At 37.1% G+C, this 18076-nt stretch overlaps 2 protein-coding genes and 1 long non-coding RNA gene across 3 annotated transcripts; all 3 read left to right on the top strand.

Annotated features, from left to right (window-relative positions):
• The first annotated feature begins 2372 nt into the window (after nucleotides 1-2372).
• On the top strand, nucleotides 2373-4152 carry LOC148153005 (uncharacterized). Its single transcript, XR_015761801.1, has 3 exons — nucleotides 2373-2393; nucleotides 2727-2789; nucleotides 4105-4152. It is a non-coding gene; the product is annotated as an uncharacterized LOC148153005 (long non-coding RNA).
• Nucleotides 4153-8226: 4074 nt separating this feature from the next.
• LOC148153006 (uncharacterized) lies at nucleotides 8227-9626 on the top strand. The gene has a single exon (XM_088001982.1). The coding sequence runs from the start codon at nucleotides 8275-8277 to the stop codon at nucleotides 9496-9498; it is 1224 nt and encodes a 407-aa protein (XP_087858108.1). The 5' UTR covers nucleotides 8227-8274; the 3' UTR covers nucleotides 9499-9626.
• A 593-nt stretch (nucleotides 9627-10219) lies between these two features.
• Nucleotides 10220-17316, top strand: LOC106907755 (adhesion G protein-coupled receptor F1-like). Its single transcript, XM_088001981.1, has 11 exons — nucleotides 10220-10336; nucleotides 10468-10674; nucleotides 10788-10979; nucleotides 11107-11238; nucleotides 11808-11986; nucleotides 12455-12631; nucleotides 12820-14172; nucleotides 14267-14308; nucleotides 14511-14564; nucleotides 14642-14708; nucleotides 16341-17316. The coding sequence occupies exons 1-11, from the start codon at nucleotides 10294-10296 to the stop codon at nucleotides 16385-16387; spliced, it is 2493 nt and encodes an 830-aa protein (XP_087858107.1). The 5' UTR covers nucleotides 10220-10293; the 3' UTR covers nucleotides 16388-17316.
• Nucleotides 17317-18076: the final 760 nt, after the last annotated feature.

The following is an 18076-nucleotide window of genomic DNA, read 5'->3' on the forward strand; positions in this document are numbered from 1 at the left end:
TCTTCTGAGTTACACCAGAGATCCAATATCTTTGGTAAAACTGAATCATTCAAATTCCTGGTAGATTTAAATTTAAAACCATATTTTTCTTTTTTTCTACTTTTACCAACATGTTTCTAACTGGAAGCAAAAAAACATTTTCAAGTCATCCAACTTGAATATGACAGAGAATATAGATATGGAGATAGATTCAGATTTATCAAAAATCATTAATCATTAACCATATACCTATAGAAGAGTAAACATTGTTTTTGACATAACTTTTTTTCTTTTTTAGATTGGACATTTAAAAGTTTCGTTGTATTTTGACGGTGCCATCATTTTCATTCAAGGACAAATGTTCTGGTTGAATTGAAATATTTTATTTTTCTATATTTACCAGCATTATGAATAAACTTGGGCTTCACTGTCCTTACCGTGGCTCACGTAGTGATGTGTATGCTGCTGTAAATCTTTGTTCTGTATGATTGTGTCTTCTTCCTTCACATCCACAGAGCTGGTGGACTTCGATGTGACCCTTGACCTCCACATTCCGCTCTCCGGCGTTCCAGACAACATACTTGAGTTGATCAGAAGCGTTCTGGGGAATGAAACCTTCCCTGCAACCATCTCACAGTCTTTGGAAGTGAAAGAGTTGCTACTAACCACAGGTAACACTTTCAACAATTTGTCTTTACAGTGTGTGAATGCAGTCCTCGCCAACGTCTTGATGTTTTTTGCTGATGAAATAATTCAGCGTTTTGTTCACTTGGATCGGAGAAAAATCTAAAAGTAGCAGAAAACTGGTGGCCTGTTTGAACCTTTTTCTTAACCAAATGTTGCACAAGTCAGTGGTTGAAGTGGGTAAAATTATAAATTAACTGCAATCCATTGATGTCAATAATCTGACTCCTTTATTCAGTAACGAGTAATCTAACGTGTTATCTTTTCCAATCCAGTAATCAGATTAAAGATATTTATTGAAGCCTTTTTATTTTTTGTCATTTTCCTTAGTGCAAAGATATTTAGTTTCTTTCCTCTTGCGTCTCAGGGAGTGATGACTGAACGATTCTCTGATGTTTTCAGCGTGAGGGAAACTTACACTGATAGTGTGGACTCAAACATAAACAATGGAGGGAGGAGAAAGGTCAACGTTTTCTAGATGGAAATACAGGCGACATTTTGACTTTGTCAGCTAAAAGAGACAATATCAAGGTTCACTGTACCCTGTGCTGGCCACCAACTTTTACCTACATAAAGAAAAACATGAAATTTGACAAAACATTTGGAGTCGCAGTGCGGTAGTCAAACTGACAGAACAATCTCAGCAGGTGTTGGAGACCGGAGGTCTCCCACCATCCAAAAGACAAAAGCTGGACTTTGATACAAAACCAGGAAGTGGAGGAGAGTTGAAGGAGTTGGTTGGACCAAATGTTGCAGATGAAAGTCTGCCCTTCCACACAGTACACTGTCCCTAGTTTCATGTCATAGTAAGCAAGATTCCTCCTACTGTCAGTTCCTCTCAGAACATGTTTTTCTTTTTTTCTTTCCTGGTCAACGTAACTAATAAAATAATTTGTGACTTAACTAAGTTACTTTTAAAATCAGGTAATCAGTAACTAGGTTACTTTTTCAAGTCATAGTCAGAAATCAAGTTTCTTTTTCAAAAGTAATGATACCTATTTACATGGTCTGATGACTCCGAAGCACTTCACCAGACACCCACTAGCATACGGATGGTGATAAACTACAGTATAGCAGGCAAAGTGTATAAAGTGTCTTGCCCAAGTGGGGTTTTGAACCGGTAACCCCCATCTCCTGGGCCTCTGGCCCCCCTGCAATCCATTATTTAATAGTTCTTCTACAATCACAAATTTAACAACAGACTTAGGTTCTAAATGGTTCAGAAATGTTAAACATGTCATGTTAAAAGGTGATTGGATAGTATTTCCTATGCGTTTTAAACCTGTAACAGTCACTTCTAATCAGAAGTAGCAGAAAGCGGTTCACCTAAATCTGTGATGCTAATAATAAACAATTCTACGACGCTCCTTGTCTAAAACACACAGCCTGCTCTCCAAACTCCACTGACACACTGCTGTGTGATTGTGAGGATGGTTTTTCTTGGCCATGTGACAAATGCAACGCCAGCAACTCATGCAGCGACGTCAGCAGTCAAACCTGTACGTGCATATATGGACTTCCCTCTGACAACGAGTTCTGCCAACCAATCACAAGTAAGTGAAATCTTGTTGAGTTGATATTTATGCAATTTGATTTAAGTTGTGTAACTGTGTCTAGGTGATATGATTTTAATTATGACTTAAGGTTTTGTATTTTCTTGGGACTAAAACACAAACATGTCATCTCCTGTTGTTCCACAGATAACTCCTTCTGCCCAACTCCAAATCCAGGTATGTACAGGATAAAGACGTCAACAAAGTTTGCAGTCTGCTCCTGAAAACAGTTTAAACAAACTCTGAAACAACGTGAAACAGACTTGTTTGTTTTTAAACTAACAGGATTTATATATGTTATGGAATACATTAGTATTATGTCACATGAAAGGCAGAAAAAGGTCTGAAATGATTAGCATTTTAACAACTATATGAAATTTTAAATAATCTTACTTCAGACAGACAGCCTCTGCAAAAGTTTGCTTTGTAGAAAACAGTTGTCACACTGTTTGTATTTTTACTTAGGAAAGAATGTAAGGTCGATGATCTGCTTTTTTTTCTTTTTTACAGTATTGACAACGATGACAACAGCCATGCCAAGTACAACAACACCATCTCCTCCAACAACTTCTGGTATGACCCTAAATATGCTACAAATCAAGTTCTGGGTGCAAGTTTGAGAAGATCGCTGTAGTTTTGTGGATGAAGCAGCAGGCGGTATGAAGAAAAAATGAGAGAAAAGGATCAAAGTTTTATGTTTACATTTCTGAATGTGGTTTTCTGTGATCATATTATTTGTGTAAGTTGAAAATGAAGTATAGATGTGTACAGAACAGTGAAGAACAATGAAGTGTTTAAATGTCAGCGACTGATGTGGGAAAATTAAAGAAATAAGTGAACTACCAGAGGTAAAAACATGAAGCAAGACATTTTAATTGATCTGAACTAATTCCAGGTGTGAAGGTTTCTCTATTCCTTTTATTAGAATTCCAAGTCTAAAGTTCCACTCTTCTATCTTATTTAAATGGTTTGGCTTTTTAGTGCAGATTCCTATTCATGTCTTAAGCACCATGCTTCAAAAAGTAGGTATAAAATTACACTATATTGCCCAAAGTATTGGCTCACTTGCATTTACACACACGAGAACTTAAATGACCTCCTTACTTGTTCCAAACACTTTAATATGCCTGTAGCCCCTTATTGCATCTAAAATGGCTCCAACTCTCGTTGAGTGGCTGATTACAAGGATTAAGGATATATGTTCATTAGATTTTTTAAAAACCATTTTCCTAAAAAAAAATAAAATAAAATAAACATCCTTAATTGCCTGTTTTTTTCTGTAAAACAGATCTGTATCAGAATCCCGTTTGCACCAGCGTGTATACTTGACACAATGCAGTCAGACAAGTGTCATTCTCCCTGCGGCTGCCAAACCCAGATTGTTTCATTGGATTCCCAGAAAATATGATTCACACTAGAAAGCATGTCTCTCAGCTCCAGAGTTCAGTGCCTTTAGTGCACCACTGCACCTGATGCCTGGCATTGCAAAGAAGGTTTGGTCATTGACGTCCATGAAGCTCAGTATGCACGTTTCTGGATCTAATCTGAAAGCCAGGTTTGCTGCAAGTGACAATGCAGGAAATTGTCAACCTATGTGCACAATGCCGCCCTCTACTGATCCAAGTCTTTGATTATACACAGCCTGTCACTTTGTGAAGGAGGTGCGTTCATTTCTCTCTTTGATGTAATCCCACTAAGACCATACTGGAGTTCACTATGTAAGTCTTCTTGCCTAGCTGTTGGGTTTCATACACCGTGGCCAAGAAAGTGATTTGAACACTGAATTTAATATTTTGAAGCAATGGCTCAAAAGAAAAATCTGGAAGAAAAGAAAGTCAGAAAATGTTGACATGAAACGGGTTGAAAATTTTTTTTTATTATTTTACAGATACATCAACCATTCTGACAACCACATCATCTCCTCCAACACTTTATGGTACGATACATTAAATGTTTGTCAGTAACAATTAATTTCTCTGACTTGGATCTTGAAATTCAGATTTTTGAACGTAGGGGAAAAAAATACCAAAAACGACACCTAGACAGACCAAATGTGTAGCCTTGGGAAAGTGAGAACTCAGAATAAGCAAGCCTTTTACCATGACAATTTAACCAATTGTTTAAATCCTAAACAGACCTTTGAAAGTGATTTGAGATGACTGTAATATCTTTTTATAATTACAGAAACACCAATCATCATCTCAACTACATCATCTCCTCCAACACCTTATGGTATGAAACAGATTGCAAGGTTTTTTCCAGGTCAAGTAAGAAGAAATGATGATTATTTACATTTTGCTCACATAATCTGACAATGTGTACACTAGTATAAATACCCACATAAGAAGCTCTACATTGCACCATAAAGAACTCTCTCTTTTTCCCACCATTGAGTAAGATGTTCTATGGTAAAAAGACTGTTGATTTTGACACAGACCGGGAGCTCTAGCAACTTTTTAGTAATGTATATGCAAATAGTGATCAAGTATCTCTTATGCAAGTGCTAAGAGGTTTCTCTGGATGACAATTTGCATGATTAAAAAAAACAATGATGAGTTGTCATCTGTTCGCCTCAACAGAATTAAAGGACATTGACATTGTTCTTGATTTGCACATCCCGTTCTCCAACGTTCCGCCCAATATCCTTGATTTGATAAGAACAGCTTTGGAAAATGAAACATTTCCTGTGACAGCCTCAAAGTTTGTAGAAGTGATAGAATTAAACTTGACAACAGGTAAGAGAGTCTGTTCATTCAAAGCTTAATTTGTAAAGTTAGCTTTGCTATTTATGACAATGATGATTTTATCCTTTAAAATGTCACCAGCCTGCTCTCCAAACGCTACTGATGGACTGAGGTGTGAATGTGAGGATGGCTATGCTTGGCCGTGTGACATGTGCAATGGAAACAATTCATGCAAAGATGTCAGCAGTCAAACTTGTACATGCAAATATGGACTTCTTCCCAATGAAGAGTTCTGTCAACCAAACACAGGTAAGCTTGCTAATTTTTGTTTAAGGCATTATTAAAACAAGGAGATTCTGCATTTTTTTAAATAGATGCAATTATATAATTTTTAACTGGAGCATTTATGTTTTGGCTTACAGACATTGATTTGTGTCCCACAAGTTCTCCAGGTATGGAAACACATAGCTCTGGGTTGTAGCTTATGATCTGCTCCAGATAGTATTGTACTTTAACCTTTGTTTCCTAGGAGGACAAAAAGATTACAGTTGACTTAAATGATTTAACCACCAAAGTGAAATATGTGTTTCATAAATACTTTAGCACAAGTAACATAAAAGCATTTTATAAGTGTCACATGTACAGCAAAAGTGACAGTGTTCTATTTTATCAGTAATGTTCAGACGTTTGCGTCTTTCTGATTTTTCTGCTTCCATCTTGTCTCACTGTACATATAAACATATGAGGTCTAAAAAGCTTGGTTGGTTAGGGAAAACGGTCACATCGATGTGTCATCAATATCCACATGCAAAATCCATGCTAATTTTTCTGTCTTGGATAGCATTGTGAAAGTTATAAGGGGAGAAAGTGAGACAGAATAATTGTAATTGGTATTGTTTTGATCATTTAAAGAAGAAATCAAAAATTGAAAGACAAATGTGATTAATTGTACCGCTGACATACTTACCAGTAATGACAAGGATGTTATCTCTGTCAACAACTACAACACTAATTCTAACCACTTTAATTGTCATCAACCATAACATCCACGACAACAGTCATTCCAACCACTACAACTGTTATGGCAACCACTACACCTGCAATGGCAACCACAACAACTGGCATTCTAACCACTACACCTGCAATGGCAACCATAACAACAGCCATTCAAACCACTACAACTGCCATGGCAACCACTATACCCGCAATGGCAACCACTACACCTGCAATGGCAACCGCAACAACTGGCATTTCAACCACTACAACTGTTATGGCAACCACTACAACTGCCATGGCAACCACTACACCTGCAATGGCAACCATAACAACAGCCATTCAAACCACTACAACTGCCATGGCAACCACTACACCCACAATGGCAACCACAACAACTGGCATTCCAACCACTACAACTGTTATGGCAACCACTACAACTGCCATGGCAACCACTACACCTGCAATGGCAACCACTACAACTGCCATGGCAACCACAACAACTGGCATTCCAACCACTACAACTGTTAAGGCAACCACTACAACTGCCATGGCAACCACTACACCCACAATGGCAACCACAACAACTGGCATTCCAACCACTACAACTGTTATGGCAACCACTACAACTGCCATGGCAACCACTACACCTGCAATGGCAACCACTACAACTGCCATGGCAACCACAACAACTGGCATTCCAACCACTACAACTGTTAAGGCAACCACAACAACTGTCATTCCAACCACTACACCTGCAATGGCAACCACTACAACTGCAATGGCAACCATAACAACAGCCATTCAAACCACTACAACTGCCATGGCAACCACTACACCTGCAATGGCAACCACAACATCCACCCCAAACACATCAGCTGCCATCCCAACCACATCAACTGCCATGCCAACCACAACATCTGTCATGCCTACCTCTATGACTGCCATGCCAACCATGGAAATAGGCTATCCGAATACATCAACTCCTTCATCAACTTATGGTATAGCATTCAATTCAATTTAGTGCTACTAAGTCTTTATTACTAAGATTACTCACAAGTTTGATATTCATGAAGTTTTTCTTATAGCCGTCAGTTCTGATGACTCAGCAAGGGTACTACTAATAAGGATAAATATTAAAACCATGAGCTCGTTTTTAAACATGTTGGCCGTTGATTGTAAGGGAAATGTCTCATACCGTACACCTTAATGCATGTCCTAAAAAAGTATTTTTAAGAAAGGTTGAAAAATATCTGGGATGGAAATGTTCTGTTCAGATAACACACTGTATTAATGAGTCATAAAAAAATTACATCTGTAAAACATTTCTATGTTTTAGCATCAACACTGAAATGCATGTGGTTTTCTCACATTCTAGTGGAACTTTATGTGCTCCATGAATTGTTCATCCCAGTCGCCAGTGTGGAACCAAACATAGTTGACTTATTCATAGCAGCACTCAAAAATGAAAGCTTCCCTGTAACCCTCACATCTTCTTTAAAAGTTATAGAACTAAATATAACAACAGGTAAGTTACTCATTACATATTTAACAAGATTTTATGCAAATAAAAAAACATACTGTAAGATAAATTTGGGCAAAATATCTTTAACAGTCTGTCATCCAAACTCCACTTATGGCCTGGAATGCAAATGTGAGGATGGTTTTGGTTGGCCATGTGAGATGTGCAATAGCTACAATTCATGCAGTAGTGACAGCAGTCAAACTTGTACATGCATTTATGAACCATCATTTGTACACCAGTACTGTCAGCCAATCACAGGTATGGTTTTAAAAAGTTGCTTTCTGCGATCTGCATAAACTACGCAAACAATAATTTTGGATTCCTCTCATTGCTCCACAGATATCGCTCTGTGTCCTGGTATGAAGTCTACGTTTTTGACCAAAATTTTCAATTATGAGAGTTTTTATTGACATTTGAAGTCACCATTTCATTTTCTTTTTCAACAGTGAAAACCACAACAACAATACCAGAAATGACAACAGTGGCAAACGCGACAACGCAAGAAATAACAGTGACAAACGCAACAACGCCAGAAATAACAGTGACAAACGCAACAACGCCAGAAATAACAGTGACAAACGCAACAACGCCAGAAATACCAATGACAAATGCAACAACACCACCAGAAATACCAACAGTGACAAACGCAACAACGCCAGAAATAACAGTGACAAATGCAACAACGCCAGAAATACCAATGACAAATGCAACAACACCACCAGAAATACCAACAGTGACAAACACAACAACGCCAGAAATAACAGTGACAAATGCAACAACGCCAGAAATACCAATGACAAATGCAACAACACCACCAGAAATAACAGTGACAAATGCAACAACGCCAGAAATACCAATGACAAATGCAACAACACCACCAGAAATACCAACAGTGACAAACGCAACGCCAGAAATAACAGTGACAAACGCAACAACGCCAGAAATACCAATGACAAATGCAACAACACCACCAGAAATACCAACAGTGACAAACGCAACAACGCCAGAAATAACAGTGACAAATGCAACAACGCCAGAAATACCAATGACAAATGCAACAACACCACCAGAAATACCAACAGTGACAAACGCAACAACGCCAGAAATAACGGTGACAAACGCAACAACGCCAGAAATAACGGTGACAAACGCAACAACGCCAGAAATAACAGTGACAAACGCAACAACGCCAGAAATAACAGTGACAAACGCAACAACGCAAGAAATAACAGTGACAAACGCAACAACGCCAGAAATAACAGTGACAAATGCAACAACGCCAGAAATAACAGTGACAAACGCAACAACGCCAGAAATACCAATGACAAATGCAACAACACCACCAGAAATACCAACAGTGACAAACGCAACAACGCCAGAAATACCAACAGTGACAAACGCAACAATGCCAGAAATAACAGTGACAAACGCAACAATGTCAGAAATAACAGTGACAAACGCAACAACGCCAGAAATACCAACAGTGACAAACGCAACAACGCCAGAAATAACAGTGACAAACGCAACAATCCCAAAAATAACAGTGACAATCGCAACAATGCCAGAAATACCAATGACAAATGCAACAACACCACCAGAAATACCAACAGTGACAAACGCAACAACGTCAGAAATACCAACTGTGACAAACACAACAATGCCAGAAATAACATTGACAAATGCAACAATGCCAGAAATACCAACAGTGACAAATGCAACAACACCAAAAATACCAACAGTAACAAACGCAACAACGCCAGAAATACTAACAGTGACAAACGCAACAACACTACCAGAAATACCAACAGTGACAAATGCAACAACGTCAGAAATACCAACAGTGACAAAAGCAACATCGACAAATATAGCAACAGTAATCTTTGCCACAACACTAGAAATAACAGTAACAAATACATCAAAAATGACAACAGTGACAACAAAAAACATGCCAACAGTAGCCACAACTGTAGCCTCTGTTATAAGTAGGACATTTACTCTAAACATGGATTTCGAAACGTCATACAATAATAAAAACAGTACTGTTTATAAAGATATTCATGATGCTGTAAGTCATATTTAATTTTTATTGCTAAGTTTTGCAACAACATGGATGAACTTATGATACAAATTGTAATATTTACTTCTTGTTTGACCATATTAATGTCCCAAACAGATTACAACGAAGTGTCAGGAGCTTGTGTCAAAAGATTGTACTGTGAAGAGTCTAACCTTACGGTGAGTCACAATTTATAGCTTGTCATAGGCTACTACAGAAATATATTTTTCAGAACTACATGGCATTAAAGTGTGAGTGTAATATGAAGAACTTTGGGGTCTTCTGGACTTGATAAAGCACTATAAAGTGCTTTATAAGTATAAGTCATTTACTATGTAAAGTTAATGTGCTGGTTCATATAGGTAATTAGGATTAAATGTTTATAGCCAGTTATTTTGGGGCGACGGTGTCAACATTGGTAGGAGTTTGTTTTATAATAAGTAGGTTGTGGGTTTGAATCCCTGCGCAGTCTGTCTAGTTGTTGTTTCCTTGGGCAAGACACTTTACCAACCTTGCCTGCTGGTTTGTGGTCAGAGGGCCAGACAATAACTAATCAATATAAAATAACCATAGAATACTCCGACGTTAGTAAAAAAAAAAATAAATATATACAATTTACTGTATTTTCTGCCACAAACTGTCTAAAACTCTGTCAGACTTAGAAATTGAACTAGTAAGTGTGTGAAATCTCACTTCACTTTGTGACTGAATTTCAATTCAGATATAATTTTGTATTCCAGGCGTGGAAGTACCATTGCTGACTATACTCTCATTAGTTCTTCTGGGGATGAAAAACAAGTTGATTTAGCAAAATATGAAATGTTAAATCAACTGGCAGCAAAGTATCCTGTGGACTTTGTCAGTAAGTGACCCTCAACAAATTTGGACCATGTTTCAGCTGCCTTAATATGTCCTCAAATAAATTTATGAATAGCATGGTGGGAAAAATGTTTAGCTTTTTGTGCTTTTTTTCCCCATCTTTTTGTCATACAGGTGTTAAAGAATTAACTTCATCAGTTAATCCCAAGACAATAATTGCTGGGGTTCTAGTCACCCTGACATGTGGACCGCCCCCGACTAATCTGGGTTCAGACCTGAAGGTGGAGTGGACACGTTCTGGAAATCTCTTGGCCACAGACACACCCAGCCAAGAAAGAACATCAAAATACACAATCCCAAAGTTTTTGAAAATTCATGACGGTAGGAATCCACTTCATAGTGTTGAAACGTAGCAGCTTGGATGGTTACATGTAATTTAACATCCGTCTTTAGGAAATTACAGCAACAATGATGGTTTTGGTTTTGTCTCTCAGGAACATATGTGTGTAAAGTGAAGCGGAAAGACGGTGCCATTTTCACACAGAGCCTCTCCTTAACGTCCAAAGCAGCACCGCAGATTACCGTGAACCCAGTCAGAGGAACGGTGCAATGTGGTGGTTCTGTGTCAGTGCAGTGTTCTGTTAACTCTGGCTACCAGGTTCAATTTAAAGGCCTGACTCCTTCAAGTAAATATTCAACAAGCATATATTTTAATGCTTTATTATAATAACCTACAGCATGTTAAAGTTTCGGTCTGTAAGTATTTGTTATGAACTATACTCAAAAACAAAGTGTTATGATTCTGTTGTTTAGCTCCTGGTTTGGAAATCAAGTATGATTACAAAGCCCCTGATGGATGTACCCAACGGGAAGAGACGATAACCTGCCAAGTGACAACAAACCCACAGGATTATAAAATAATAACTCTGGAATTAATCAAAGATGGTGGGCATTGATCCAGACAACAGAACCCTGAAAAACTAAATAAAATACAAACCAGGTCACATGTACAACTGCTCCAAAAACTATTCAAAACCCTGGTTGATTTAGATTTAAAACTATTCAACTAATAAGTTTGTTTGTGATTAGAAGTGACACAGGCCTCTCCAAAAATATATTGGGATGAATGCAAGGGTATTTTTTATTTTACAATAAGTAGCTTTTCAGTTTTTATTTACATTGTAAATAGGAACTTGTGTGTCAAAATACAATCTTAATTGTAAAAATGTTTTTTTTGTTTGTTTGTTTTTTGTTTGTTTTTTTTTGGTATTCCAGCAGTCAAATCACTTAAAATCTCTGAGCAACTTTTTGCATGTTTTAATTGGTTGGTATTCTGAGTGGACCTCTCAAGAAACAATAATATTGTTTCAATCAGAAGATGTTGGTAAAATTAACACAATGATTTACTTGTAAATCTGCCAGGGTTAGCAGCATTTTGGGGCTGTACAGTGACCTGGATATTGATTAGAAAATATGTTAAAAAATCAGCTAAATCATTGTATCTTTTTGTTTAGTTTTTTGTAAAGCTGACGGTGTATTCAGTGCCGGATCGGAAGGTTTTCAGGCTGTTGCATCCTGTGAAAAGGGCAAGGTGGGAAACATAACTGCAGTTTGTAAGGCAGATGGCAAATATGGAGATATCCAAGACAACTGTGTTCTAGAAGTCATACAGAATCTGCTCAATGAGTCCGAGGTAACCTGGTTCATCTCATGTCTATACTCTCTTCTTCATAACACATTTTATTTACTAAAATGTTAGGTACTCAAAAAGAAATATTCTGGGAAATGGGGAGTAATACATGACAATGACTGTCAAAAAATATGAGAATGACATTCTTTAACAATAAAATTACCATTTTATGTAATTCTAATAACATTTTATTCAAATCATACCATGTCCTGTTCTTATTGCATATATTCTAAAGCTGAGAAAACCTGAACTATCATATTAGACTCTTAAATCCAAGACCAAAAAAACCCACATTTAGCAAAAGATAATCTTGTATGTCTGTAACACACAACACTTCATGATACATTCATGAGCCTATAATTTGGATTGATATACTGTAGTGATACAACTTCTGCATTTTATGCTCTAAGTGATTTAGATGTGAGTATTTCTATAACTTGCAATAATAACTTTGTTTTTGAACCTCGGCAGGCATTGGATGCAGTTACTCTGCCAGCATTCTTGGAAGACCTCAAGGGTGCAACTATCAACAACTCTAAGACCATAACTGATTCTCCTGCCACCATCAGCGCCATGGTGAAAATCTTTGCAAATATTGGCAGGAGGGCCAATTCTTTACAAATCACAATATCTAAGGCCTCTACACAGGTAGGCAGTGTGGGTTTATGTGCACAGGTGGTTGTTGTGCAAGACTGTACAGGCAGTTGCCCAGGCCAGCATTAAAAAGGGAGATGCACAAACACCAGAGAAAAGTACAACTTATCCAGATTTTAGATGTTTTTAAAAAAGTATTTTGCTTGTAAAAATATTTGTTCTTTTTCTGTTTTTTAATCTAGAATATCCTGGAAAGTGCAGGCATTCTTACCAGTGATGCTGCAAAAGACTCATGGAATGAACTGAACAATGACAACAGAAATGAAAGCTCAGAAAACAAAAATTCCAGCTCTTCATTTTTGAGCGCCTTTGAAGGGATAACACCCCATGTTGTCAACGAACCTTTGAACATAGTTACGCAGTATATTATTTTCACCAAAATTAATTTCACAAACAATTTCCAGGATGACTTTAATTCCTCCGTGGAAATAGACATACCAGAAGCTGAGGGAAGCAGGCAGTCAGTCGCAGTAATATTATTTGCTTCCATGGACAACGTCCTTCCTGCAAGGCAAAACGTGAACACATCAGACAGCGTCATCAATGGAAGGGTGGTGCTTATTAAGCCAGAATCAGACATTAACAACATATCAATAGCATTTGATGTTCTGAATGAGACCCTGGGAAAGCCTAAGTGTGTTTTCTGGGATTTCAATCTGCTTGATGATCTTGGAGGATGGAGCGATGAAGGCTGCTCCTTTGTACTGAATGAAAATGGAACAGTCAGGTGCAGCTGCAACCACACCACGTCCTTCTCCATTCTGATGTCACCTGACAGCCCTCAGGATCCTGTGTTGGACTTTATAACCTACATTGGAATTGGCATATCCATGGGCTCCCTGGTTGTATGTCTCATCATTGAAGGCATCGCATGGAGAAAAATAAGAAGACATTCAACGTCATACTTGCGTCACGTCTCCATCGTCAACATCGCTGTGTCTCTCCTGATTGCAGACATTTGGTTCATTATTGGGGCGGCCATTTCAAACACAAACAGTGCGCCGGCCTGCACAGCCGCAACCTTCTTCATCCACTTTTTCTACCTGGCTCTGTTCTTCTGGATGTTAGCATCGGCTCTGCTGTTGCTCTACCGGACTCTCAGTGTCTTTGACGGAGGGCTGTCTAAGCTAACCATGCTGATCATTGGATTCTCTTTGGGATATGGAGCGCCGCTGATCATTGCAACTATAACTATAGCTTCAACTGCTCCCTCGAATGAGTACATCAGAGAAAATGTCATCTGTTGGCTCAACTGGAACCAGTCCAAAGCTCTGCTGGCTTTCGTGATCCCTGCTCTCCTGATAGTGGTGATAAACTTAATCATCCTGATTGTGGTGTTGTACAAAATACTGAGCAGAAGAGGTGGAGCAAACGCATCCCAAGCAGAGGAGAAGCACGTTCTGTATGTGATTGCTAGGAGTTTGGCTGTGCTCACACCGTTGTTCGGACTGACTTGGGGTTTGGGAGTTGGAGTCTTGATCAGCCCAAAAAACAGAGGAATGCATATTACGTTTGCATTGTTCAATTCAGTCCAGGTAACTTTTCATGTACATAATCACTTTTCATACTCTGATCCTGCTTCTTAATGTGAAAAAAATAATAAGGATTTCATTTGATGTTTCTCTAAAGGGTTTCTTCATTCTGGTATTTGGAACACTGTTGGACAAAACGGTGAGTTTGTCTCATCTGTAAGGATTTTGTTGACAATACAGTAAAAAGGTGGATTTGAAGCACAGAAAGTGTGTAGCAAATATCTACTTTTTATGTTAAAACTGTGTAATCAGTCATAGGGTTTGTATTACAGAGATTTCCTTTTCCTACATAATTTCTCAGGTTTTCAGTAGCATGCTAACCAACAGAAATAACTTTTTAGGTGCGGTCAGCGATGACCAAATCTCAGGGATATTCCTCGCAAAGCAGGACAAGAGTAAGAGGTTTTCTTAATTCATTCATCCCATTGTTCACCTTTCAGGCTCCTGACATTTACTGTTGTTCTTGTTTCAGAGCACCAGGGGTGGAACTCTTTCCAGTGGAGTGAGCAACTTCTTTAACAAGCTGAAAAAACCAAGACGTACGTCACTTTTGTTTTTCATGATGTACTTCTTTAAAGTTCTATTTTGGTCATACTACATACATTTTAAAATCAATAAGTTCCACAACATTTATATATATATATATATATATATATATATATATATATATATATATATATATATAGAGAGAGAGAGAGAGAGAGAGAGAGAGAGAGAGAGAGAGAGAGAGAGAGACTTACTGTAGTCTCTATTGTTAAAGAATCAAATTCCTAAAATAACTTACCTAAATTATGTTACATTCTAAAGAGCTTTTAGATAAACTGTTCTTGCTGTAAATGAGTCAAAAAGACATTAAAATCATCATTTTTTTTTTGTTCAGGTCTTTGTAGTTTTTCATCAAATTTTCAAACATGGTGTCACATGTTCACACGTTCCAGATCATTATTCCACAAAATTTTATTTCAGATTTATTCAGTGTTATGATAACTGGAAAATGATTAAATTGATTTTAAATTTGTCTGAATAAATACAGTAATTAAAATTTATGTGTATTATTACAACCCTGTATTGTTACAAGCCACTGTATGTGAGTCTATTCACATACAGTGGTTTGCAATATTTTTATGTTACTGTATGTGTTTAAAATCATATGCAACATACTCACAAATGGTCATTTTAACATTTTCCTATTCATCACAAGGTTATAACAGCACATTTCAGAATATTTTTTTCAAATGTACTGTATATACATGTATGTATAATACAAAATATAAAACCAAACAAATAAAAGAATAAAAGAAATTCAAATTACATAAATTTAAAAATAGAAATTTAGAAACTAAATACAGTAAAATCTATCACGACCAGCTGCCTTCTGAAGTCACCTAATCAGCAAACAAAGCACTTTGAATTGCGTTATTGTTGAAAATGTGTTATATAAATGAAATTATCTTACCTTATATCTTTGTGGGTTTAATTTCAGAGGATTTTTTATGAAAAAAAAAAAAGAAACAGTTTCATGAAGACCGAGATTAGTTTGTAAAACAGCTTTAAAGATCTCTCAGAGCCAGACGAGGAGATTATGAAAACCCTCACGGTAACTCTGGACGATATGCTGTAGAATATGTTCACCTCATGTACTTAGTCATGTGCTCCTAAAATAAAATATTTTGTGCTTAAATCTGCTAAAAGCCTCATCAGCAGCCAAAGTATTAGCACATGAGCTGAATACACAAGATTCAGGTTTTCACCAGAAAACGGTTTTAAAAGATTCTGTAATATTTTCTTGACTTTACAATAATGGAATAATTTTAATGGGCTACCCTAAAAAAATCCCAATAATATAAATTTAGGTTAAAATGTGGTAAAGGTTGCAAATTACTATCCATTTATGCTTTTTGACAAGACCGTATGTTTAACCCTAATCACTTTGAAAGCTCCATGAACTTTCTACTCTAATCTGTACCGCATGTGGCTGAGATGTTCACCTTCAGGTTGTACAGTTAAGTGTCAAATGTGTCTTAAATGTGTCTTAAATTTTAGTAATATTAGTCATCTTCAATAAGGACTGACTCTAGAGTTTAAAAGTATTGAAGAGTATATTTTCTAAATACTGCATATCTTGCTGTACTGCGCACCTGGAACTAAATAAAACATATTTTTTGTTGCAGGTTCTACCAGGGGCTACCACACGTCTTCTGATGCATCCAACACTTAATCCAATGCAAAGTCAAGCAAATCAGTATTGTTTTTTTGTACAGAAATTTGTTCTTATCAAATCTGATTTGGTTTTTAATAGATTGTGAACAAATGAAGGAAACTGAATCCACTGCTTTTAGCAGCTGCTACTTGTAATAATAAATCTTTCTTCAACTAGAGTCTAGTTGGGTCACCCCGATGTCTTGAATTTGAGGGGGGCAAAAAAAATCATATTTTATTTATCACTACAGAAGGGTTCAGTGAATGCGCATATGAAACTGGTGGGTTCGGTACCTCAAAAAGGTTAAGAACCACTGACGTAGCATATGCATGTCTTTTCAAAATGTATAATAAACTGTTTGTAAACAATTTTCATCCCAACCTTTGATCAGAAGATTTCCTTTATTTTTTTATGGTCTGGGATTTATTTGGTGGAAAAGTGCAAATTATGTTAAACATTGCTTATATCAGATTATTTTAAATTAACATGTAATATACAAAGTAGATGCAGAAAAGTCACATTTTTGCAAAGCAAATTATCCAAATCACTTTAGTCCAATAATGATTCTAATGTTGCTGTAATATAACACTTCTAATATTAATGTGAAGTAATGAATTGTATTATTTTGTAAGTAGCTGTTGACACGTCCGTTTTGTATAATGTGTGTGTGTGTGTGTGCGTGCGTGTGTGGGGGTGCGTGTGTAGGTGTGTGCGTGTGTGTGTGTGCATGTGTGTGTATACTGGAATGAAGAGTGTAGAAATCTGTAGTGACAGGATGGTGTGTGTTATACTTTTATAACAAAACTGTATATTTTATTTATTAATGTTTTCCCAAACCTAAAGATTCTAAAATGTCATTGTAATACTTGTACAGAAATGATGTTTTCTGCACCTTTCTCCTGTCATTTTGTTTTTCTCTTTAATAAATTCCTCGATATTAAAGGCCAGACTCAGAGTTCGAAGAGTAAACTCGTAAAACTGGTTACAAGCAGTTCTTGACGGGGGAAAAACAAGCTGGCACCTTGTGTCTGAAAGCTGCTGAAGGCTAAAATACCTGTGGTGTGAGTTCAAACAGAGACGCTGAAGAACTTTCAGTATCGCATGAAGGAAATGAAAATGGTTTCAGCCCATCTGCTGAATGCTGTTGAGCATCAGTATCTGGTATCCTCCATGTGGTTGGCAGTGAGTTTCTATCTGTTTGTTCTCTTCTTATCTCTGAAATCAACACTGAATACTTTCTGGTTTCTAGACAACTCTATAAACCTGAGATTCTTGGATATGATGATCCTAGTAAATGTTTTGAAATACGTAGACCAGCCCATCTGGCAGCAATGTCTGTGCTACATTTTAAGATCTATAAATCCTATTTCCTCCCCATTCAGGAAGTAACTCTTCATCTCTTGACCAAATGCATTGAGTGACAGCCATGTGATTGACTAAGTCACCAGCAATTGAACATCCTACTGTACTGACTTTAAAACTACTAAGGTCAGTTAGTAGATTCAATTAGTTGGAAAAATGAATCCAAATGAATCTGTAATAATTTAAGTTAAACATGCATTTGCATGTTTAACTTAAATTTTGTCCCACTGCAATACAAAAATAACATATCGCATGTAACCCAAGAAAGCATGATGGATTATTTAGACATTTTATAAAAATTCAGCCATAGGAGAAAAACAAAGTCCACCTTATTATTGCTGCATC

Source organism: Poecilia mexicana, unplaced genomic scaffold, assembly GCF_051168715.1.
Source record: "Poecilia mexicana isolate PSO_F unplaced genomic scaffold, ASM5116871v1 scaffold_21, whole genome shotgun sequence".
Taxonomy (NCBI): Eukaryota; Metazoa; Chordata; class Actinopteri; order Cyprinodontiformes; family Poeciliidae; genus Poecilia; species Poecilia mexicana.

What these genes read in the sequence shown, in the direction of transcription:
- LOC106907755 (XM_088001981.1), top strand. Translation starts at nt 10,294, where the DNA reads ATGTTAAATCAACTGGCAGCAAAGTATCCTGTGGACTTTGTCA. An exon ending in GTATCCTGTGGACTTTGTCA is followed by an intron (nt 10,337 to 10,467) that starts GTAAGTGACCCT and finishes TTTGTCATACAG; the next exon opens with GTGTTAAAGAATTAACTTCA. An exon ending in GTTTTTGAAAATTCATGACG is followed by an intron (nt 10,675 to 10,787) that starts GTAGGAATCCAC and finishes TTTGTCTCTCAG; the next exon opens with GAACATATGTGTGTAAAGTG.
- LOC148153006 (XM_088001982.1), top strand. Translation starts at nt 8,275, where the DNA reads ATGACAAATGCAACAACACCACCAGAAATACCAACAGTGACAAACGCA.